The sequence below is a fragment of the Mucor velutinosus genome (assembly GCF_035048745.1).
Source record: "Mucor velutinosus strain NIH1002 chromosome Unknown tig00000093, whole genome shotgun sequence".
Classification (NCBI taxonomy): domain Eukaryota; kingdom Fungi; phylum Mucoromycota; class Mucoromycetes; order Mucorales; family Mucoraceae; genus Mucor; species Mucor velutinosus.
The window spans coordinates 723,448-747,689 of NW_027041907.1; the positions used below are offsets into that span (position 1 = coordinate 723,448).

Here is a 24,242-nt window from a genome sequence, read left to right on the forward strand (position 1 = left end):
TACCGAGGTTCTGGTTTTGTAAGTCATTTGGGCTACCGCAAACAATGGCATTTTAATCTAACCATTGCAGTATCCGATAATGTATTTAAACAATAGCGCCTACCAGGACTCAGCAAGCTAATTAAAACAAGTTACATCCCTTTCATTCATGACTTCAGTGTATCAAAATATCGTACGATTCCTGCTGATTGATATTCACCAGGATTGAATGGTCATACTACGTATTAAAAAAAGAGTCTAATTGTCAGTATTGCCAGCGAATTCCACTCATGCACACTAAACCTAACTTTTTAATATTCCATAATAACGTGAGAGCCCTTTCTAACCTATCTGTAACTACTGATCTAGCTTTTCTCGAGTGTTCCAAGTCAGTTTAAATGGAAACAACTCATGCACGAGTAGATAACACAACAGTATCGCCTTCAATTGCTCAAAAGTTTGCGAAATGCAGCAAAATCTGGATGCATTTGGGTCGTAATTTCTTGAGCTAGAAGCCGCTTTGAAACGCCTGAATAGCACCAAATGCTCACTGTCAACCAGTAGTTACTTCCTGACACCTTTGCTCAACTTTCTGGGGACCAAAAAAAACATGGCCAAAATTCAACCAAAAAGCATGAGGTACCCCTCATGGTTTTCATCGAAAATCAAACGATCGCATTTTTCACCTTGATAATGAAGACTATTGCTATGGTATATATCAAATCAAAATGGTTCTCTCAATCCAAAGCAACTTCTGAAACCACTTTTATGAGACTTTCATATGCAAAATTTCGACATTTTCGCTAAAAACCTCATTTCATATTTTACCAAATTGCTCAATAACTTCAGTCAAAACACTTATTACAGTTAGCACCATTGGAAGCGCCTTGAAAATTACTTCAAGAGTATATTAGGAAGCATCGGATGATTATCACAACTTATATAGTCGAACGTCATAAAATAGATTAAAGAAGTCGAAAAAAGATAATATCTGTCCAATCTTGAACAGAAAAAAAATACTGAGTTTGAACTGATTTTGGCGGCGGCTTGCTGCTGGCTGACTTAAATGCATTTCTGTTGATGACAATGATGATTGCGATGCTGATTAAATGGGGATCATGGAATCGAAAAGACAATTGCTTAGGGCAAATAATTTTTTGGGGAGTTTTTCCTCATGAAGGGGTCTTTTGCAATGGTAATATCTCAAAAAAGCCGTTGTAGATCTTACACAAGTCCAGTATTCACTTATGACCAGCTATATGTCGCCATCTAATTAAGCGCATCAGCAGCAGTGAATGATATGACAGTTCTATTATCAGAAAATGGCGGTTGTAATGTATAAAATGCTGTATAGAATCTGTATTTCCTTTCTCATTGCCCCAAGAATAGGCTTTGTTTGATGTCAGTGTAAACAAAAAGGATGCTGAGGGAGATACCTTTTTTTTTTTCCTGACTCTGATATAACCTTTCTTTTACTAACTAATAATTGGTTGTTTAAAATCTACTTGATATACCAAAATGTTATAATATCTGATCTCAAATGTCTTCGGCGAGAGCCCACAGGGTGACGCCGACATCGAGCGTAGCGAGATAGATCGGCTAGTTTTTATATACGAAATATTTGAATAATGTAATATAGGCAACTCATTACACGATTACTGGTCTTTTCGAGTTCGTATTTACTGAATTTGTTGCACTGAAGACCGCCTCATGGTATAGGAAAAATGCACAGAGCACACATTTTTCTTGACAAAGCGACACCTTTAAGCCTTGGCATCCCATTCTCTTTCTATACGCACTTTGCTTGAAAACTAAAGACACTCACCGCTCATGTTGAATCATTGCGTTGCTGTATTCATCTTTATACTTTGTTTACCATTCTCCCGTGTTAATATAGTTTTTAGCCTGACTGAATTTTGTACTTTGTCGCTAGGATGCTGTTTGAAAAGGAGTGCTTTTTACAGGATCCCTTTAGGTTTGCTGATATATGGTAATCTAATTGTAATGTCTTCTCTTTTATAATTGCAGTATATTGTCTTTTACACAAATCTTAAATGTTCAAACATCTCGTTTAAGGTTAAAGCGAGCACAATGAATGCGATCATAACTTTCCATCGCATTAGATATCGCATTGAATGACCAGGTAAAGGCAATTGAAATTCAAGCTATCGCCACTGAAATAGCAAATGCTCTGATAATCAGGATAAACAACAGAAGTTAACAAGCTCTGCAGATTGTCTCATTTTAGGTTACGGATATACACTTGATACGAATTAGTCACCGTAACTGAGCTCAATTTTTTTTGGCATCAAATAATTCATTGATCTTTGACATCAAATCATCATTAATAAAATATCGTAAGAAGTACATGAAATTTGGATATATGATATTTACAATAGTATTATATTTATATTCAATACTTTTAGTAGCGTGTTATTCAGCCTCTTGCATTTATTACAGCTTGACATCTAGATGACATACTTGCAACTAATCTCTCCGCCAGATCAAGATCCAAGTTATTCCACTCATCATGGATACACGCAAGCAATTGTTCTGCATTATCAATGCGATGCCTCTTGCTCTCAATTCGCTTCTCCGTGATGGCCTACAGATGTTCGATTGGATTCAAATCGGGGCTTTGAGCCGGCCAGAAGCTAAAACTGTTGACCAGTGGTTGATCCTCCTTCCAACTTGTAGAAATTCTACCTGTATGACAGAAAGCACCATCTTCTTGAAGAACGAAGTTGCCTTCTTCATTCTTCATTACATCAGCTATCCATGGCAAGTAGCTCTTGTTCAAACACTCGATGTATCTGTCCTGATTTACTCAGCCATCAGGTGATACTAACGGGCCGTAGCCTCCAGCCCAAAAGCATCCCCAAAGCATCACAGAGCCGCTTCCAAACTTCTTGGTTTTGATGATGTGGTGATCATTGTACCTTTCACCTTCTTTTCGGATCACCCTAGAGCCACCATCATTACCGAGAACCATGAATTTGGACTCATCGGACCAAACAATCTTTCTCCACTGTTCTGGCCCCATCCGACTTTGTCCAAGCACCAGGAGAGTCTTTTCAGCTTGTGCTCAGGTGTCAATGCTGGCTTGTGTACAGTCTTATATGATTGAGATCCAATTAGCTTCATATACTTCCTGAACGTATCCATTGAAATTGATGGGTCGGCGTCACACCATAACTTCAAATGGTTCTTCATTGGTAACAACGGTGCAGAGCGAAGCTGACGTGCGAGTCGTCTCTGATCTCTATTATCCATCTTCAATGGTGCTCCAGAACGTTTTCGAAGCAATCCGGTGCCTTTAGAGCCTGCCCTCTTGATCACGGTGCTTACCGTAGACGGGGACAGGTTCATGGTCTTGCAGATCACATTTTCTTTGATACCTGCTCTGTGACAGTTTACTATACCATCAATTTGCCATTCTGAAAGACGAGATTTGGCTTGTTGGTTGACCTGATCTTGATGTATACTCATTTAAAATTTTAAATTAGGTTAAGTAGTGAGATCTATGATTTTGAAGCATTCAAACATTTATTGGGGTTTTCGAATTTCTTAAAAATATAAACAAACAGTGACCATTTCGGTGACTAATTCGTATCGAGTGTATAAGTGGAATAAGATCAGATTACTGAAGATATGGCGCCAAGATCACTGCACGCTGTTTTCAGGCACAAGTTTAGCATTCTAACATGAGATCCTCCCACTAATCTTTGGAAAACCTTGTTTGCACCAATGATCGTTCAAGGGGTATTCCTTATCGCTAAACCTTAATTTCTGTATCGACAATCCACCTTCTTATTTCGACTCGATTGCAGCATATTTGCAGCCGTCAATGGTAAGACGATGCGATTATGTAGGTATGACTAAGCAACTGTTCGATTTGAAACAAAAAAAAAGCCTTGATATTCTGTGAGCACCATATCTTTCCAATGTCTGTGCGACAGTGGCGACTATTTTACCACGGTAGAGAGGGCTGACCTACAGTTGTTGATGATGAGTCACTTTAGGTAGATCTGGCCCTTAAACGATAGCTGACAGACACTCCTGATATATTTAGTAGTTTGTTCTTAAAAGGTATCTAATGTTTAAAATTAATTTGTCTAATACAGCATGCTATTGCATTAGATCCATAGCTAATGCATTGGATGTGATGGATGTCAAAAAAAAAAAAGTAATCTTGCATCAGATCTACATCTTGGATAAGGCGTTTAGCAAATGACGCCTAGAAGATTGATTTGCAATATTAGGTGGTCAATGTGTATGTATCCTTAGATGGATGAAAAAGAAGAAGGCTGAATTGTCTTGAGCAGGGAAGAGGGACATGATTTCCCCGCTTTTATAGCCTTTTGAGTATGTCCGAGATAAACACAGCAACTGCCTCTTGTTGATTTTGATTCACGTGGACGGGTAGAAGGGCTGTTTTCATTTACAATTGAGCGTTTCATTTGCACCAATGAAACAACCGTCATTACGAAATTGAATAATTTCCTTTCTTCTTCTTGCTCTTTCTCCACACATTTCTGAAACAACATTTTTTATCATTTTATATAAACTTGTTTTGTATATGACATGGCAAACAAATCGAATGCAGCAACAGCAAAACGAAAAGGCCAAAATAGCAGTTCAAAGGCTAAAGAAAAGGCAACGACACCACATGATGACATTGAATCGCTCCAGATAACCTTTTATGAAATCGAATCATGGATTGAAAAGACAACGCCAGTGCTGACCCGTATGACAAAAGAGCTTGAAAAGGCATCTGGTAATTTTGATAAACGGCGTAAAGAGAACCAACAGAAAGCAGCAGCATCCGGTTTAAGCCAGACGTCGCAGCAACAGCAGCAACAACAGCAGCAGCAGCCGCAAATGCAAATTCAGAAAACGTTGGATACGAGAAATCTAGAGCAGCAATTACTTCAATTCCAACAGCAGCATCAACAACAACCGTTGTCATGGAAACGTACGTTACTAGCTGGCGATATTGCTGATGAATCGCCTCCTCCATCAACTTCTGTCAATGATCCCATGAAGTGGATCTTGTCTTTCCAACCAGGCAATCTGCTAAGGCTGGACACCAATATTACCAGTGTAGAGCAGTTGATTCAGGCTGTACAAAAGATTAGACTGCTACAGTCAGAAGAGGCAGGACCTTCCAATTCAACGAGCACAGCATCGACGACAGCACTCGCACTTGCTGAAGACGACGACATGGCATTGGAACTGCTATGTTCTTCACCGTCGAGCTCATCCACAGATCAGACACCAGATGCCTATGTAGAATATTGGCAGTATGCATTGGGAAGACGACCCAAGATTTGTCTAGAAAATTACAAGCACTGCCAGATGAACCTGAATGGCCTCACAAAGGACATATCACCAGCAGCACTCAACTATATGGGACAAGTATTTTGGGATTGTCTGCACCCCAAGTTTTCCTCTGATTGGAATTCCTTTTGGGATCGATCAGGCGACCCTAAACGAAACCAAGTATGCATCGATTCTGGCCTCGCTATGGTCTTTTTGCACGTTATGCGACACGACAAGGACATTTGTGTCAATTCACAAGAAATTGCTGGATTTTACTTTGACCGAGCAAGAGAAGAGCTGATGGAGTTTTTTGATGAAACACCTGACTGTTCGACGATCGAAGCACTATTGAACTTGTCCATGTTTTGCATTGTGTGTAAGCGGTATTCACAAGCAAAGATCTTTGTAGGGCTCTGTCTGCACATGGTAATGGAATGCGATATTCTCAAACTGCCAAACAACGACTTGATTCTACGGAAAAAGTACCTCAAATTACTGCTCATCTTGTATTACAACGACTCCACCTTATCTGTGTACGTTGGTGATCCACCACTGATCAACGACACCGAATTCGACATCAACTTTTATGAAATCATCACACTCAACGATACTTTATTTGAATTAAACAAGACAAAAGACGCCAATGACAGAATCGACTTTGACAATGGCAAAACGATAGTGAAGGAGTCCTATTTTGTGCACACGGTAGAATTGGTTCGACTGACGAAAAAGACAAATCAGCTTATCGAGAGAGGTGCCACTGTAAAGCAGCTTTTGGCAGAGGAGGCCTTATTGGAAGCATGGTACAAACGATTGCCAGAGATATTCAAACCTAAAAACTACAATTATGAGCAGCTGGAACAGCTCAAATTGAAAAAGGACATGGAAAAAGATCTCTTCACCTCGCTGGACGCAAAGACATTACAAGCACAAGCATCACTGCTTCTCAAAATACAGTACGACTCGCAATGGATTATTTTACACAAAGCAATTCTTAACAGTATCCGACGCTCCACGACAGCTGGTTCATCGCCTTCTCTCTCAGGGCAGGAACGCAGATCAAGCACAATTTGTTCGAATTCAGCCGATAGCATTGTCAAGATTTCGGAAGTGATTACTCGTTGTTTTGGATGGTGTGTGTGTCAGCAAATCATTACCTGCCTGTATCACGCATCGACGGTCTACTGTGGAAATGCATTGATAAAAGACGACTTGCAGCTCAAGAACAGAGCAAAGATTATGATACATAGAATCATGCGTATTCTGGAGTCGTGTAGAGTGATCTATGCTGGATTTCCAGATGACATGACTGATTGTCTATGTGAATTTTTAAAGAACCATGGGATGCACAATAGCCTGGAATGCTCCTGTAAATCAGGCGAGGAAACCTCTCCTCCAGATCTGGCTATGGCTGACATAAAGGAAGAGGATGAAAATACCCTGCTGGCATCGCTATTCAATCATAGCCATGACTTTACATAATGCTATTTAATCATGTACATTTAACCATATCTTTACATTTACAAACATCATATCTTTTTTACCCTACATCCATCTATGAACATTCATTATTCTTTTTTGATTCTGAATTAAATCTGTTTAGTCTTCTACATTGAAGCATAAAAATACCCTGAATTGGATAATCTGCAACAGTGGACATCGTTGACTCTTGTTTCTTTGGCAGCGCAACATTCTTATATATCATACGTTCAGCACTGTGGGAGTCTACAATAAAACCAAAAGGCAAGCTTTCATGTAAGCATCGATTTTAAATGGCTTGCTTCTCTTTCTTACTTTGTCCCTTTAAAACACGTACATACATTCGTAAAGCAATGTCAGGCAAGACTCAATACACCGCGATAGCAATGGATGAGCAACTCCTCAGACAAACTGCCTTTTAGAAAACAACGGATTTACGTTTCCTTTAGTTTACCAACCTGGCCCTGACCTTTTGGGCAAGGTTATCCTGTCCGACGAATATGTAATGAACGCCATGACCCAGTATCTCGTCAATGCTCACAAAGATGTCTATTCAAGTTGCTTCCACTGTATCTATGCATTCACGCATGCACTGCGTCTTGTATATTGTTAATCCCGGGTCTGCTTATTCTCCTATTATTAACGATGAGTGTATTTATGCTTCGGATAGCTTTCTACCTTCACTTCGTTTCGGTGAAAACCAACCTGCGCAACGGCAGCTCGCGTTACTGATTGTCCTTGCGCATTTTATCAAAATACCTGCTACGTTCATTTCAACCCTCTACTTACACATGAAACCCCCTCATGTTATCTGTGGATCTGATTCTTATGTGCTGCTCTACATCCATATACACATAGGTACTTTATATACGGGCAAGCAGTATACTGATGATATGTCTCCTTTTTAGTCCTTAATGTCCCTAATACAGCTAAATCTGAGCGCATTTGGGCTGCGTTTTCTTGCGTTCAAGGCCGCTTTAGATGGCCAGAATAGCACCAAACAATTGCTCTCATCTAGGAGTTACTTCCTGACACCTTTGCTCAACTTTTCTGGGGACCAAAAAAAAAACATGGCCAAAATTCGACTAAAAAGCATGAGGTACCCCTCATAGGGTGGCCAAAGTTGTTTTTGGGCGTTTTCTGGTTAAAAAACAACACCAACCGAATGCCCTACAACATTGGCCACCCTATGAGGGGTACCTCATGCTTTTTAGTCGAATTTTGGCCATGTTTTTTTTTTGGTCCCCAGAAAAGTTGAGCAAAGGTGTCAGGAAGTAACTCCTAGATGAGAGCAATTGTTTGGTGCTATTCTGGCCATCTAAAGCGGCCTTGAACGCAAGAAAACGCAGCCCAAATGCGCTCAGATTTAGCTGTATTAGGGACATTAAGGACTAAAAAGGAGACATATCATCAGTATACTGCTTGCCCGTATATAAAGTACCTATGTGTATATGGATGTAGAGCAGCACATAAGAATCAGATCCACAGATAACATGAGGGGGTTTCATGTGTAAGTAGAGGGTTGAAATGAACGTAGCAGGTATTTTGATAAAATGCGCAAATACACTCGTATAAAATAAAGGCAATAATAGATGCTTTTGAAGCCAATGGAAAGTAGGTAGCGAACCACATAGCACTATGTTTAGGTATGCTATTCTTTATTTGAAGTCTTGCATCTAATAACGCCAGTCCGCCAAATTCTTGTAAGATCAACTTCTTTCGTTTTTGAGGTTTTGAAAGTGTCTCGGGACCATAAATTTGTTATGTTATTATGAAGATATAACAGAAACGATGGACAACGATTTTATCAGTCAAGCGATTGAATGCTGTAAGGGAATCTACTTGCTCTATACGCTCCTTCCTCGCTGTATCATTGTTGGTACTGAAGAGATCGACCAGATTGTGGTGAACACCTCCATGAACCAGAACATTTCATTTGCAAGAGGGATTCGCTGTGATTTCTGGGCTATCAAGTGTTTATTAGTATCTAAAGATGCCATGCTCAATCACGACGATGCTCGTCATCCCTTGATCGAAATTCTCAATGGTATTGCCAAATACAACTGGGTTTCCTTGTCTAAAGAAGATTTGATAAAGTCTTCATACGAATAAATTCCCTTGGCTAACCAATATAAATACGTGTTACAGCAAAATTCATGTTCCCATTCTAATTTGTCTTGGGTACAAAGAATAGCGTGCTTTTTTTTTTTTTTTTTTTTTTCTCTCAACTAATAAAGTGGTAGCAATTTATTAGGAAAATGCCAAATGAAAGCATAAATGATACTATGCCATGTTTGAATGAAATGAATGTTTAAATAAGAGGGCAGTTTCTAGTTTCGCTGACACAAGTGATTCGCGTCGATCATGGCAATGGAGGCACCCAGACACCAGCCAGTTTCAGCATCACGGATCTTCTTGGCAGTACGCACCAAGCGCTCCGGAGGAACATCATAACCGATACGCAACAGAGCATGGGTATATGTCAAATCAAGGCAATACTCAGGAGAGCGCTTCAAGATGCTTAAAGCGTCAGGCACATGTCTGAATACCTCTGGATCTCCACTGCAGACACGGTTGGCCAATTCACCAAATTCACGCACTGTAAATTGCAATGGCATGCCCAAAGGTTGCGTCAAGTCATAAAAAAAGGAGAAAACATAAAGATCGCGATTGCCAAATGTCTCTGTCAAGGGGGGTTGATAGACACCGTCAAAGGCACAAGGCATTAATGGGCATTCCTTTTCCTTGGCAAACACCTTTTCAATCACACCACGACAAGCAGCATGGCCTGCGCCAGTGCCAATCAGCTCAACATTCTTGGTGACACTCTCGCTGGTCCATTTGATTGTCTCCTTGTGATCTTTGGGTAGACAGGGATGGTATACTTTGCCCGTAGCAAGCGCTTCCTCTTTCCATGTCTCGATCACTTGACTCTTGATCAGCTTGCGCGCTTCCTTCAAACCATAGCCCAGGTAAGAGTGCTGGTAAAGATTGTATTTCTGATGAGCATAATCCAATTCATACACATGATCGCCAGGGAGCATATGCTCCATATCCAATGCGAATTCAGGCTCAAACACGATCTGAGTAGATGCACCACCTAGATCGAAGGTGGCTGCTGATTTGCTGCGTTCGGATGCCTTGAAGTTGCCTAGCAGGTAATTGACAGTGATCCAGGCATAGACGCCTTCGTCTCTGCCGTCCATAATCTCGATATCAGCAATAGGGAATGGATACTTGTCTTGCAAGCGCGTACGCACAGCTTGCAGTATACGATCACTCTTTTCAGCACCCAGTAAACGAAGACCGGCGGTTGCTTTGACGGCAATGGGTGTGCAGTGTTGCAAGGCTTTAGGGACGCTGTCGACAGCAATTTGCAATAGTTCCTCCAAGGAATCAGCAGCGCCCTCTGCGTTATCATCAAATGAGGAGAGACCAGGCTCCAGCATGTGGAAAACCTCGTTTTCCAGCTCAGGTTCTTCTTTGCAGTGATTGAATTTGTAGACATGTACTCTTGAGCCAGATGAACCAGCATCAATCATGACAGCATACTGCACCAGTGGCTTTCCTGGGTGTGGTATTGAACAATGATCTGAAAGCAATTCCTGTGCTACTAAGAATAGATTAATTCCAAGTTATTTCTACACAAAAAGAAGCCACTGCTAGTACCTATATCGTTGTTCTTGTTGTTGTTGTTGTAGCTGGGGATGGATGAATACGTCTCTGTAGGCACCAAGACCCATATCAGAAATACAAACAGAACCACAGATGTGATGGAAAGCAAGAGCCTCTTTTTGTTCTGGAGAGTGAGATTCATTTTTTTTATCCAGTGCTGAAACGATCTTTGCTGTTGCTGCTGCTGTTTGACTTGAATAGAACTCTGTCGCTTATGTAGCGACGAAGAGGAAGGTAGAGGTGAATAATCTGTGGATAAAATGGTGGATTAATAAGTCTCTTTTTCTCTCCAAAAAGAAAAGGATGGCTTTGGAGAAAAGAGAGGAGAAGGTGAGCCTTTGTAGCTCAACAAAAAATGCCTCTGTTCGACGGTAGATTATCGTGCGGCTGTTGAAGCGACATTGGCCAGATTGTTTGATGAGGATAGCCGCTTAGCATTCTGCTGATCTGTCACTCTCTATGAGCAATGTCAAGTTCTCTGCTGTGCATCTTTTGGCACCCAACCTGAGCACTTGCCGCCTACCAGCATTGTATATAAAGATGCTCATCTGGTATGATGGCATACCATTGCTCTCTATGCCTGGATGACAGCCTATCAGCACGGCTACATTGGAGGGCATCTGATCAACTGAACACACGGTCCTCGATGGAACCAGATCAAGACCTTGCAACGAGCTTATCTTTGCAGATAGTAACACACCTATCAACGTGGTATTGCTTGCCATCACAGAACATGCTAAAGGGCTTTGAAATGAGGTGCTTATTGAAGAGTGCGTCACTTTGGAGTTGTACAGACAATACAAACAAATCCATCACCAATGAGAGTTATTAATAAATTTTGTTTTTCTGTTTGTCTTTCCCACTCTTTTTTCTCTTGTTTTTCACAGTTTGGACAAAAAAAAAATAACAGAGACGATTAATACAGTGAACGTTCGTAAAGTAGGTTGAGATGAGAGGTGTTCAGAGTGCACAAGACTGACATGAACATCAAAAAGCTTACATAGCATTGCTTGCCCCCCTCTTCATATGGAACAACAACCAGAAAAGACAATACATTTGGGGGTGAAACCTTCAATTCCAGGTAACTTTTTTTGCCCAACACAGCAGCACACAAGCAGCAGCTGTAAGCAGCAGCACACCAACACTCTAATATAGGTTCACCATTACCAACACATCATCTGCGACATGTCATTGTCGCTGCAAAAGATGGAAGAACCGGACATGACATGCAGCTTCATTACACTCATGAGAAAGTCATTGGCAATGGATCATTTGGAGTTGTGTATCAGGCAAAACTAATGCACACTGGCGAACTGGCAGCCATCAAAAAAGTGCTTCAAGACAAGCGATTCAAGGTGTGTGAGATGTCAGCAGAGGAAATATCGAACGATTTTTTTTTAATAGTGTCCACTAGAACCGAGAATTGGAAATGATGAGAATGATGCACCATCCCAATGTCTGTGCTTTGAGGGCTTATTTCTACAATCAGGGCGAAAAGGTAAAGGCACATGGTGTGTGTGTGTTGGTATTACTATGGGCCACTAACATGTGAGAGGGTCATTTAGAGAGATGAAATCTTTTTGAACCTTGTACTGGAATATGTGCCAGAAACAGTATATCGAGTAGCTCGCCATTATGCCAAAATTAGACAACCTATACCCGTTTTGCAGGTCAAGATTTACATGTATCAGTTATACAGAGCACTCGCCTACTGTCATAGTATCGGTATCTGTCATCGAGATATCAAGCCTCAGAACCTATTGCTAGAACCCATCACAGGCGTCCTCAAGTTGTGTGATTTTGGAAGTGCTAAAATACTGAACTCAGGTGACTCCAATGTATCTTACATTTGCTCTCGCTATTATCGTGCCCCAGAGCTCATCTTTGGTGCTGCTGAGTATTCGGTCAAGATCGACATTTGGTCTGCTGGTTGTGTCATGGGTGAATTATTGTTGGGACAACCCTTATTTCCAGGCGAAAGTGGCATAGATCAGTTAGTAGAGATTATCAAGGTACTCGGCACACCATCAAGAGAACAGATTGAACTGATGAATCCGGACTATGACGATCACAAATTTCCACTCATCAAACCACATCCATTTGCAAAGGTACATTTCTGGAGCCATGTCTGTACACCACTGATATACTAATGAGTGAGATAGATTTTTAGATTAAGAACACCACCAGAAGCGATTGATTTAATGTCGAATATACTACAATACAACCCGTTGGCTAGACCAACTGCTAGTGAGGCACTTATACATCCTTTCTTTGACGAATTGCGCAATCCCGACACCAAAATGCCCACAGGAAAACCACTTCCACCACTATTTGACTTTTCAATTGGAGGTAAAAAGTGAAAAAAAACACATGTATAGATCGAGTGATTAATGGGATATTTTCTAGAATTATCGATTCAACCTGAATTCATCAAAAAGCTTGTACCACCACATTGCTATGATGAATTGACATCCAGAGGAATCAATATTCATGACTTTGTGCCAATTCCTGCAGAAGGTTTACGTATATCATTGGATTGAGCATGACACCCATCAATATCATATAACTGTAAATAATAAAGATCGACTGATCAAAAGGTCAGAAAGATCTGATAACGACATAACCATGGAATTGAAAGCAGGCAATGCACTTAAGTACTAGTCACCTCGCAATGACTGTCAATCCTATTTTTTATAAAAAAAAAACCTCTGATAATTTTTTTTTTTTTTATCTTCATCTTTGCAAATATAACCACATCAAATGTCAAAGCGTCAAGCTGATCATTCCGATATTAGAGAGCAAAACAAGTCTGCTGCTTTTGGCAATGGCTCCAACAGACGTGCTCCCGAAGAAAAGAACGAAATGGGCGATTTTGAGGATGCTTGGGAGGATGAAATGGAGGAAGAAGAGATTGTAGAAAACAACGACATGGAGGACGAAGGAGAAGATGGTATGCAATGGTGGATCACCACTATGAGAGCCCTCTGTATTCTTACACTCGCTGTTATTAGGCATGGATGTTGATGAAAAGGAGGAGGAGGAAGAGAAGGAGGAGGATCTAAAGCTGTATTTGCCTGGTCAACCTTTGGCCGAGGGTGAGGTTTTGGAAGCTGATCAATCCGTATATGTTATGCTCCACAATCTGGATGTGCGTCTTCCTTTCTTGAGTTTTGATATCTTGGAAGACAAGCTGGGTGAGGAAAGAAAGAATGTAAGTGAATCTATTGTGTCAGCTGCATGTGTGTATGGTGGTGTCTAATGTCAATGACTAGTATCCTGCTACTGCCTATGTTGCTGCTGGTACTTCTCTTCCCGGCGATAGAAACAACGAAGTCTTGGTCATGAAGATGTCCTCATTACACAAAACCCAACAAGATGGTAATACTCATCACTTAGATCAGAGGGGAGAAGCGCATGGCATTTACATCCTCTATAGATTCTGACGACGAAGATGACCCAGATGCTTTAGATGAAGATCCAGTCCTCGAATACAGATCTCTCCCTCACAACGGCTGCGTCAACCGTTTAAGAGTGATGCCCCAACAACAAGAAAGGAGCATTGCTGCCACCTGGGCAGAAACTGGTAAGGTTCATGTTTGGGATTTGACCGCACCTATGGCCAGTTTGGAAGTTCCCGGTACTCCTTCACATACACAACAAAAGCCTTTATTCACCATCAATAACCATGGACGTGAGGAGGGTTATGCTATGGATTGGTCCAGTCTTGAGGCAGGTCGTTTGTTGACGGGTGACAACAATGGTCGCATTTATCACTCTACTATCAGCCCTTCTGGTGTCAACACAGACAATGTCGCATTCAGAGAACACAAATCATCCGTCGAAGATCTTCAATGGTCTCCCACTGAACGCAACGTGTTTGCCTCTTGTTCAGCTGATCAAACTGTCAAAATTTGGGACACTCGCAACAAGAAGCGCTCTGCTGTTGGCATTCATGCATCAAATTCCGATGTCAATGTGATTACATGGAACAAAAAGGCTTCTTATTTATTGGCAAGTGGTCATGATGATGGTGTGTTCAGTGTTTGGGATCTGCGTACCTTCAAGGGCGGTGCCTCTCAGCCTACACCTGTTGCTACATTCAAGTGGCACAATGGCCCCATCACATCTATCGAATGGCATCCTACTGAAGAGTCTGTCTTGGCTGTCTCGGGCGCTGATAACCAATTGACACTCTGGGACTTGTCCGTTGAACCTGATACTGAACAAGAGGGTCGCTTGACAAACGAAGGTGTTGAAGTGCCTCCTCAATTATTATTTGTTCATCAAGGTCAAGAAGACATCAAGGAATTACACTTCCATAGACAAATACCTGGCTGTATCATTAGTACAGCAAGTACTGGTTTGAACATTTTCAAGACTATTAGCATTTAGATTTTCTCTTTTTTTTATAATTATTTCCCCCTCCCCCCCCCCCACCTCCTCCATCTCAAACCCCTTTTCTTCTTGCTTGTTTCTTTTTCATTTGTAATACTCTATATCAAGCTTTTCACCTAAAATTATACATTAAAGAAATCGAGAAGAGTGTAAAAAGCATCACAATTGTCTGTTGATATGGGGTAGAGCGAGTTCTATTTCCAAGACTGGAATTGGTATGAAGTTTGTAAGCATTTTACAATGCATCAAGTCAATGGCAAGAAAGAGATTAATGTTTATTATAAAAGGCCAGAATATTAGCACTCTTTCTAGCTATGAAACCCTTGACACTCTCCATTGTAGTAGAGTTAGTCGGTCCGTTCAAGGATGAATCAAATGTCTGAGGAACATCGCTCCAATTGGTTCTGAATCCAGGGCCAAAAATAGGAGGGAAAGAGGTTGTACTGTTTCCATCACCACCAGCGCCTGGATCCATATTGTCCATGTTGGGTAGTTGAAATGTGCCCATACCAGGAAGAGTTTGATCCCATTCAATATCAGTGTAGATCATCTTGACAACACTGTCTATAAATGGATACATGGTGGTTGGATTGATCAATTGCTGTGTCAAGTTAAGCAGGACATGTTGATAGTGATCCAACATGATTTGATTGGAAAAGAGTTTGCTAGTCAATGGTCGAAGGTTGAAGCCTGGATGTTTGCTATAATCGCCACTCAATAGATAGTCCAGCTCATAGAGAGCAATACCGATGGTGGTATCGAGATCAGCAGGAATGTAGATGTATCTTCCTGGGTTTTTGGGGTCATTGTACACGTAGAAATTGTCCAGTAGAGTCATGTAAGCATCTGAAAAGCCCAACAGGTTCTCAACAGCCATGGCTCGAGTAAAGATCTCTGTGTCCAGGTGCTTCTCCCACTCGTCCACAGTTGTATTACTGGTGGTATCATTGATAAACTTTGTAAACTCTTGGAGATCTTTGAAATCGTCTGCTGTTTCGTTTTTGTCAGTGCCTGCTTTGATCTTGTATTGACCAAGACTGTATAGAGTAGTGTTCTCGCCATAGTATGATAGATCAGAGAATACAGGGACAGTTTGGTTTGGAGCTGCTATTTGGCCCTGGTACAAGTATCCTGATTTATAGTTGGCATCACCGCCACCAAACTCATTTGCCGTCCATGGGTCTTGGAATGTCTCTATCAAACCGTAAAGCCCAATAGGTTTTTGATTGATAAAAGCACTAGTAGGCACGATGAGTAAATACATGCGCTAATGTGGCATATGGATCGCACTTACCGTATGTAGGAGAATCCACTGGCAGGAATTCCTATTGCCTTCAATGTAGAATAAGAGACGCATTCTCGGACATAGGAGGGATCCATGCCAAGCGCTCGCAGCTTGAGCTTCTTGTAGCCATACAAGCTATCGCCACCTTTTGTCTTCATCTTCAAAGAGTAGGACAGTTTGGGAATCACTCTAGATGAGCGGCCAGACAAGGCTACCTTTACTTTTTCAAAATGTTGAACGTCACTCAAGCTATAATATGTATGCTGTCAGTTTACGCTTATATAGCTACCATGCGATGCTTATAAGTATTTACCCGTAGTAGGTGAGATTGAACTCAAACTCGAGATCTTCTAATTGATTCTTGTGCAAAAGATCAACTGCGGTTTGATTTCCCCAGATATGGATTGTCGGAATCTGGTCGAGATGATGGAGGTTGGAGTCTATGCGATCAATCACACGGGCAGGCTCATAGACTTGGGGTAAATAGGTGAGTTGATGAGTGCTTATGGAGCGATTAAAAAACTCGTTTGTCGTGCTTTCGTTCAAGACAGGCGCACGAGTAAAAGCCTCAGACGCATTTACTTGATTGGCGCTGTCCAGAATAACATAATGGTATTCGTTTTTAGCTGCCGGTGCACTTCCAGAATACAAGAGATCGCCAATCGTTGGAGCCTTCAAGCGGTAGGTGTTGTTGTCGACAACCACGGCAACAGACATGTCTGCAGTGGGCGGCGAGGCAATGACATTGTAGGTAACATTGCTGCTCTGTGCTGAAGCAAGTGACGCTAAGAATGACAATTGTAAATGAACGGCTGTTTCAACAAAGTTAGCATTGATAATGTCAGTATAAAAGAAGCGATTTACCTAGATGGCTTAATTTCATGTCTGATAAAGAGCTAAATCAATAAACAAACTGCTTGATTTTTTATAGTATGTTGATGCCAAGCTAGAAAAGGTACCATCTCTATCTGTTTGAGTCATATGCAAACTAACGGTACAAGAAAACATGCTAAGCACCAGGCGAACCAGCATTGTTGTTGTTTGCTAAGCACAGGGTCATGATGGCATTGGTCTCGGATCCATTTGGTTACATGAATTTCATTACAGACAGACACCGCTATGGATGCGGGTGCTTTACTGTTGTCATTGACTCAAATTGCAACTACCAAGCATTTCTTTGTTACAGATGTGTAACTGGAAACCAAGTAAAACTATTCGTTGAATCAGATCAGCGGCGTAGTAGAAGTTGCTGGCACAAATGGCATTTCAGGCTTAGCATATTTGGCACCATGGTCATTCAATGTGTAACCATGTTTTATCTGCAAGTGATGCTTCTTGGGAAAGAGACGTTGCATATTGATTTGAGTATGACACAGCTCTTCCTTTTATTGATCTTTTGTGGCAAAATTGACGCTTTTGAATCAACCTGAGATTGGATAGACTATTGCAGCAGATCAGCAAAATAGTCCTCGTATTCCTCTTCCTTTGATTTCTCTTCCTTCGTCTCCAAGGGCTTGCTCCATATAGACGATGATTCCTGTGCAAATGTATCGTGTTCACCTAGCAACAATTTAGCTTACTGGTATACTGTCTGCGTAGAGTTAACCTACCTTTATCCTTTCCAGTATCACCACACACATCATCCTCGTCATCGTCATCAGAGGCTGAGGAAGATGCACTGGAATGTCGTCTCTGCCTCTTGCTCTTGCTTTTCGATGTTTGCTCCTCTCTTGATTTTCGTTTGAGCGTCTTGGCCAATCTCTTCTTTGTCTTGTAGTTCAATTTGTCAGAGCATTCAGGGCATAATCTAACCTTGACCAGTTCGTTCTTCTTTTCGCCATCCTCCATATATCCAAAATTCACTTCCCAGCTCTGCAGCTTCTTTGTCTCATCACAGCGAGTCGATGCACAAATGAATTGGCCCTTGCCTACAATGACCTCTTTCTCTGTTCTCCATCTCAAGGCGATCTTGCCCTCTTTGTAGTACTTTAATTCACAAATGGCGTACTCTTTGAACAATTTGTCGTAGTATTTCTTGGCCACCCGTTGTCCCCATGTGAGTTCATCATCGTCTATATCTGAACGCACAAACCTGCCAGCTGCTCAGCATTCAACAGCCAGATACTGAAGCATTGGTTACTCACTTGTGGTTCTCTTGGATAATGTCTTTTTCAGTTTTATACACGGCAGGGATGTGTCGTGTTGGTTTTATCTGTCGTTGCAAGTACTCCTTCATGAGTTGCTTATGGCGACTTTGCTTGGAAGGGGGGAAAAAAAGCAGTTAGACGTGAGCTTCCTCGTCTATGTATTGTGTGTTCTCGTTACTGGATCATAAGTCTTGAATTCTTTCAACGTTTTCATATTATAGTTTGCTGTAGAGGAAAAAAGAAGTGCAAAAGCACCTTCTTCGGAGTCAAATCAGCTTATTCCAGCAGGCAGAGTATCAACCAGGCCAATGCAAGGCTCATTCATTTAACTTCAGTGTACATTTCATTTTTATTATTATAAATACATTGATAGCAGCTACTCTTCATCATCCGAATTGGAATGTTGCGTCTTCTTTCTCTTCACTTTCTTGCCCATCTGAATCTTTAAAATCTCCAATTTTCTCTTTTGAGCACCCTTGATGGCCTTTTCATTTTCAGCGTCCATCACCTCCTTTCTCACAAAAATGTATCTCTTGGGATCCGATGATAGAATCTCTGCATTTGCACCTTTGCTCAATCCCTCCTTGAATCCTAGTGTACGGCGATGTTCATAACCAGGAAAATCATCTGCAAAAAAGGGTGCTGTGCCGCGAACTGCCAGCACACCTTTTGCCTTGACCAAACTCTTGACGCCCCATAAGTTGTAAGGCGTACATGTCTTTAAGGTAACATGGATCTCGCCGTCGGGCACCACACTCTCCTCCACTTGCCTGCTTTCCGATTTGTGGGCTGGTATGTCGTCTTGGGCTTCTGTGGTTAAGAGAGGTTCAGCTGCATCAAAGAAGCCGTTCAATAACTTTTGGTTTGCAACAATATTGCGATCTTGATCCTTGATACCCAGACCTATATGATTGCACATCAGTCAACAGACATCAGCAAGTGCCTTAGAGCTCTGTTCTTACCGGCATGAGGAAAGTTGAACACAATCTTTGTATATCGATTCTTCTTGACATCCTTTGGTAAGTCAGTTCCATCCACTTCAAACAGCACAATGCCACCGAATTCACGCACAAATGCAATATTGTCCTTGGCTTCATCACCGTATTTTTCATACAACACTTTCTCGGAATCATAACATGTAGCTGTGAGGTTCTCTGCGCCTTCGTCCAAGTAGTTTTCGCACAAGGAACGAGCAAATGAGAAATTTCCCTCGCCAATCAACAGGATTTTGTCTTTAGAGCTGTACTGAGGACGAACACGGACTCTCTCCACGGTTTTGGGTGTTTTAGGCTTGACTTGATTCTTTTTGGCCCTTTCAATGTTGTCGTTGTAAGCATCTACTTTGACTTGTTGTACTCTTCTCTTTTCGTTTTTCTTGAGCATGCGATCAAGCGCATTTGCCAACTTCTTTCTCTTCAATTTACCCATGTGTATGTATAGAAAGAAAAAGGTAAAATTTTAAATTCGACATTTGCATTCTTTTTTGGCATGAAATTAGGCAAAGGAAAAAACAGACATTAGGACAAGCCACTCTGCCATTCAGGGTTTGACAGGTGAATTCAAAGGGGGGGTACTTTATGCGATTGTTTGACAGGTAGACATTTATTTCTTTACAAGAACTGGCTTGGGAACCTTCAACAGCGCATACAACTGGTCTCTTTGGGGCTTGATTTGAGACAGTGGCTCAGTCCTGATTCAGCATACACGTATTAGAACACACAATGGGCACGAGCAACTTGAAGAATGACTTACCAGTCAGTGCCTGTAATGATTTCAATAGCCTCCATCATATCCATGTCTTCGTCAGCCTCCTCAGAAACAGAAAATTGAGTGAACAGCTGATCGGAAGCTTCAATTCGGATCTATTCAAAGTGTTAATTCAGGTATATCTGTGAGGAGTGCTTACAACTTACTCTTGGGAATGCATGTACAAGATAGGAGAGCATTTGCTGTATCGCCTTCACTTTGACGTGCGAATTATCTATAGAAATCAGACCAATGTACCTGCAAGACAGGATCAGTATATCAATATGCCTATGTCAGACGCGAGATACACTACACTTTGATGGATGACAGCAGTTTGCGCACATTTCTACACTTGAACATTTCTTTTCTGACAATCGTAAAGAGCTTCAAATGCCTAAAACAAAAAGTCGGTGGTTAGTTGGCTAGGGCATGATGGTATATATTTACAAGGAGTTGTTGTTGATCTTGGTCAGTGTGCCAGACTCATACAAAAGACCCAAGACATCTAGCAAAGGTATAGTGACACGATCTTGCTTCTCATACTTGACAGCAATATCCAAAAGTGTTGTGAAAAGAGCCTCCAAAGAAGGATCTGCGGGCTCAGTGATGGTCAAGCTGTCCATGTATTCAATCAAGCATGAACTTGAGTGACGCACCTAATGCGAGTTGGTAAAAATGCCTTTCATATCTACAGTTCAACCTACCAATGACTCTGTTAAGCCTCCAGCACTCGATATCAGTCCAGTCAATAAATCAAGTCGGTACTCTTGTATCTTTAATATATGCACCATGACAGGGTATAAATCGGATGGCGAAGACCACTGCAGATTCCTTGAAGAAAATGATAAGAATCAGGTTTGCTCGTTTCTGATACAACTTACTGATGGATATGCGATTTCAAGTAGTCTTGACCAGGATACTGGAGCTGTTCCGCGTTCAAAATCAATTCACAAAGCACCTTACCAGCGATTGATCTCACTTTATCAATACGTTCAACACTTTGCTTCAGCAGAGCAGCTATCAAATTGGTTGTACTGGTCATTTCAAGGTAGCGCGGACTATGAGATTGAGCATCCAGCTTGGACATGCGAGGAAGGACATCATTCAAAAGCTCCATGGAAGGTATACGGACCCAAGAACCCACATCACCTCTTTGATCCGTACTATAATCAGTCAAACAAGCTTCGATGGAAGCCATAATGTATTGGAAGTCGTCGTAAGATACAGCTAGAAGCTAGTTAGCTCAGAAGCCACCACCAAGTTCATACAGCATACCTGATTTTATACCATCGCCCAGGTTATTCAAGATGTCATGGAGCCCAATTACCGCATTACGCTTAGATACAGCATCATTTGCCACTGGATTTTCCTGTTCCAAGTCGTATTCAGTTACATAATCCTTGCGTCTCGCTGCAAATGAGCCTACCTGCACTTGAGATGACTTGCACAGTTGAATAACAACCCGATGCACCCAATCCACATGTTGACGGTAGTCAATTGTGCCTAGAGCAAGACCATAGCCACGTCGACTATAGTAATTGGCATGTTGTGTGTCAACGTTCTTTAGTGCTTGCTCAATCTCTTCATTTTCGAGGCCGTAGGACTGAGCAATGGCTCCATAAGCAAGCACAGCAAAGCCTTGCACACTTTCCTCCTTACGCTCCAAAGACGTGTGCACCATTTTCTTCCAATCTTGCAGATGTGTCGCATCAATTACCAGTTTCATTTTAGAGAGGCAAGTGATGAGATGACAGGCAGCTTCTCGCACATGTTCCGATCCAAATGTGGTGAGTGATTTTGGCGGCAAATTCGACACAATAGGTGCTAATACAGAGGTGGTATGCTTGTGGTAAAATGCAATGATATCAGTATCCTTGGTCTCCACAAGGGCTAAACAGATCTCTGCAATGGCCAGCAAGGCACCGTGAGAGACCTGCATATCAGTGCTTGTGGCGTTGGGTATCTGTAACGATGATTGAGTACATGAAGCAAACTCGACTTGACGAGGATATTACCAGGTAGCTCAATGCCTTGTCAATAAAGTAATGAGGGTCAAGTGAAACCAATCTGTACAGTGCTTTGGATGCTAAAACGCGCATGGATTTGTCCCAATGTCTGGCTGTGACGAATATAAGGTGTTCGATCAAATGATAGCGGTATTCTTTAAACCTAATTACACAAGTTAGTCTACCCAACATCGATTACTATCCATCTCCTTACTCTGCAATGTCATAAGAAATGCTCAAGAATGCATTGTTTCTGTTTCCGAGGGAAAAATAGTCTGCCTTTTGAATGATATCAATGCCATGAGGGAAAATGCCTTGTCTGCCTACGTTTTCCTGGAAAGCCGCACTACTCGCTCTACGGACATTGATCTCTCTGTCAAACACAGAAACGACGACCAAATTTTGAGCAATTTCAGCGACAAAAGGTTGGATGATGTCAGGCGCATAGGCTCTTGCAAATGCCCAGCAAACGTAGCAACAAGCATCTCTGACATGAGCACCAATTGAGTGAGATCCACGCTTCAAATCAAACTTGAGGCCCCTCAAAATCCATGGTATCGCCTCCTTCAATCTATCAGGCAGCAATAATCCTCTTCTTGCTAGTTCTGCTACAGCCAAAGAAGCACCGTGCCATGTCTGATCTGATACTGCTGACAAATCTAGTTGGTCAGACTTGTTCAAAAAGGTGTTTTCTTGGAAAAGCTCAATGATGGAGCCTATAACGTCTTCGGCCAGCTCTTGAGGCAAACGCTGTGTAATTCTTCCAATGCCCTTTGCAGCAGACCATCTGACAATAGTGTCCTTGTCGCCCAACCCGTTCAGCAAAATTTCAATAACGACCTCCAAATTATCAGATATATCCTCATTGTCATCTTCATCTTCCAAGGTTCCATCTTTTGCAACCAACCCAGGCTTTGCTGACACAAGACCGCCATCTGTCAGTGATCCCTCTAGATTTTGACGCAGTGATCTATTGCCTCGTTGATATCTCCAAGCTGCTACTTTTGGTTTTAGATAACAGAGGCCCACTCGTTGTGTCAATTTGGTTTTCAGTTTGCGTACAAGAGCATTGTTGGCGTATTGATCAAAGAACGGCATGGTCAAGAGTGGGATGATACTGTCGTCTAATGTGGGCAATAATACTTTGCGAGGAGCTAGTTGGTAGGTAATGCACAGACTTTGAAGAATACCAGTTGTCTATCGTAGGGGCAAAAGCTTGTTAGGCACAATACATGGCAATCTCACCGAGAAGCATTACCTCAAATACATCAGCATCCGTACTCAGTCTCTGCTTTGCCCATTCAATGAAAGGCACCATATGTTCATCGCATAAATCCTGTCGAGACAGTAACCGGGCAATCAACAGACTAGCGCCATCTCTTTCTTTGCCAGTGGAGCAGAGGTATTTCTTGCATAGATCCAGCATGTTGACAATCAAAGACTGATGTGATTGATTGCTGTCGATTCTCTTGAGATCGAACGGAATCATGCAAATCAGAAACAGCCAAATAAAGCAGATGTAGCGAGCCTCCCATAGTTTAGTATTCTCTGAATCAATCTTGTTCAAAAACTCATACACCGGCTCTAAATCAGTAACCTCATGCGACATGAATTTGACTAATTTCTGTCAGAAAAGACGATTATATGTATATCATGTCTCCTTACCAATCGTTTTAAATCCTCGGGTCTTTGTCAATAGGTACAAAAATCGAAATAATATCATGATGTTCTCATTCAAGCCATCGCTGTCGCTGTCAATGTCTTTTCGTAGCCTTGTCATGACAGGTTGGACCATGCTCTCGAGACTGGGATCGAGCAAATGCGATTGCTCCTGATATGAGTCGAGCTAGTTTTGTTCAAATAATAATGTCAGTTTTTTGGCATTTTTCGGTGGTTCTAGGAGGGTTTTACAATTGTGCTCAACTGTGATAGTGCTTCGGATGCTTCTTTTTCATTGGATTCAGTACAAGTAATAGCATTTACAAAGCTCAGAAACTGGTCCTTGTGCTCAAAGTGGGATCTTTGAGACGCACAGACATGCTCTTGATCAAGCAGCTCGTTTTCTTCCATTGAAGATGAATGAGAAAAAGAAGCTTCTGTTGGCAGTATCGTGTTTGAAAGGGGTCAATAACTCGCTATTTTTGAATAACCGCAGGATAAACAGGAACTTGAGTGTTGCAGGAGGATGGTTTCTCTTTATATATGATA

General features: G+C 41.6%; 10 protein-coding genes across 10 annotated transcripts; 4 read left to right on the forward strand and 6 right to left on the reverse strand.

Moving 5' to 3' along the window:
- Positions 1-2,937: 2,937 nt before the first annotated feature.
- Positions 2,938-3,468, reverse strand: ATC70_001973 (uncharacterized protein; the record flags this gene model as incomplete). The annotated part of the gene is made up of 1 exon (XM_064821360.1): positions 2,938-3,468. The coding sequence occupies one exon, from the start codon at positions 3,466-3,468 to the stop codon at positions 2,938-2,940; it is 531 nt and encodes a 176-aa protein (XP_064681046.1).
- Positions 3,469-4,563: 1,095 nt separating this feature from the next.
- On the forward strand, positions 4,564-6,783 carry ENO1_1 (phosphopyruvate hydratase; the record flags this gene model as incomplete). The annotated part of the gene is made up of 1 exon (XM_064821361.1): positions 4,564-6,783. The coding sequence occupies one exon, from the start codon at positions 4,564-4,566 to the stop codon at positions 6,781-6,783; it is 2,220 nt and encodes a 739-aa protein (XP_064681047.1).
- A 1,788-nt stretch (positions 6,784-8,571) lies between these two features.
- On the forward strand, positions 8,572-8,892 carry ATC70_001975 (Aldo_ket_red domain-containing protein; the record flags this gene model as incomplete). Its single annotated transcript, XM_064821362.1, has 1 exon — positions 8,572-8,892. One exon carries the CDS (start codon positions 8,572-8,574, stop codon positions 8,890-8,892), a length of 321 nt encoding a protein of 106 aa, XP_064681048.1.
- A 218-nt stretch (positions 8,893-9,110) lies between these two features.
- Positions 9,111-10,597, reverse strand: ATC70_001976 (uncharacterized protein; the record flags this gene model as incomplete). Its single annotated transcript, XM_064821363.1, has 2 exons — positions 9,111-10,390; positions 10,450-10,597. The coding sequence occupies 2 exons, from the start codon at positions 10,595-10,597 to the stop codon at positions 9,111-9,113; spliced, it is 1,428 nt and encodes a 475-aa protein (XP_064681049.1).
- Positions 10,598-11,481: 884 nt separating this feature from the next.
- AUR1_2 (Phosphatidylinositol:ceramide phosphoinositol transferase (IPC synthase)) lies at positions 11,482-12,995 on the forward strand (the record flags this gene model as incomplete). The annotated part of the gene is made up of 6 exons (XM_064821364.1): positions 11,482-11,536; positions 11,611-11,810; positions 11,870-11,953; positions 12,021-12,563; positions 12,618-12,804; positions 12,862-12,995. 6 exons carry the CDS (start codon positions 11,482-11,484, stop codon positions 12,993-12,995), a joined length of 1,203 nt encoding a protein of 400 aa, XP_064681050.1.
- Positions 12,996-13,215: 220 nt separating this feature from the next.
- Positions 13,216-14,847, forward strand: ATC70_001978 (uncharacterized protein; the record flags this gene model as incomplete). Its single annotated transcript, XM_064821365.1, has 4 exons — positions 13,216-13,405; positions 13,467-13,666; positions 13,728-13,833; positions 13,892-14,847. 4 exons carry the CDS (start codon positions 13,216-13,218, stop codon positions 14,845-14,847), a joined length of 1,452 nt encoding a protein of 483 aa, XP_064681051.1.
- Positions 14,848-15,118: 271 nt separating this feature from the next.
- On the reverse strand, positions 15,119-17,018 carry ATC70_001979 (uncharacterized protein; the record flags this gene model as incomplete). The annotated part of the gene is made up of 4 exons (XM_064821366.1): positions 15,119-16,088; positions 16,145-16,384; positions 16,449-16,947; positions 17,000-17,018. The coding sequence occupies 4 exons, from the start codon at positions 17,016-17,018 to the stop codon at positions 15,119-15,121; spliced, it is 1,728 nt and encodes a 575-aa protein (XP_064681052.1).
- Positions 17,019-17,576: 558 nt separating this feature from the next.
- Positions 17,577-18,371, reverse strand: ATC70_001980 (uncharacterized protein; the record flags this gene model as incomplete). Its single annotated transcript, XM_064821367.1, has 3 exons — positions 17,577-17,695; positions 17,746-18,227; positions 18,280-18,371. 3 exons carry the CDS (start codon positions 18,369-18,371, stop codon positions 17,577-17,579), a joined length of 693 nt encoding a protein of 230 aa, XP_064681053.1.
- Positions 18,372-18,658: 287 nt separating this feature from the next.
- On the reverse strand, positions 18,659-19,710 carry ATC70_001981 (uncharacterized protein; the record flags this gene model as incomplete). Its single annotated transcript, XM_064821368.1, has 2 exons — positions 18,659-19,185; positions 19,245-19,710. 2 exons carry the CDS (start codon positions 19,708-19,710, stop codon positions 18,659-18,661), a joined length of 993 nt encoding a protein of 330 aa, XP_064681054.1.
- Positions 19,711-19,884: 174 nt separating this feature from the next.
- Positions 19,885-24,104, reverse strand: ELP4 (Elongator subunit elp4; the record flags this gene model as incomplete). Its single annotated transcript, XM_064821369.1, has 13 exons — positions 19,885-19,972; positions 20,035-20,144; positions 20,196-20,286; positions 20,342-20,422; positions 20,476-20,684; positions 20,733-20,859; positions 20,910-21,255; positions 21,304-21,991; positions 22,044-22,197; positions 22,249-23,231; positions 23,293-23,651; positions 23,700-23,880; positions 23,946-24,104. 13 exons carry the CDS (start codon positions 24,102-24,104, stop codon positions 19,885-19,887), a joined length of 3,576 nt encoding a protein of 1,191 aa, XP_064681055.1.
- Between the last annotated feature and the right edge of the window lie 138 nt (positions 24,105-24,242).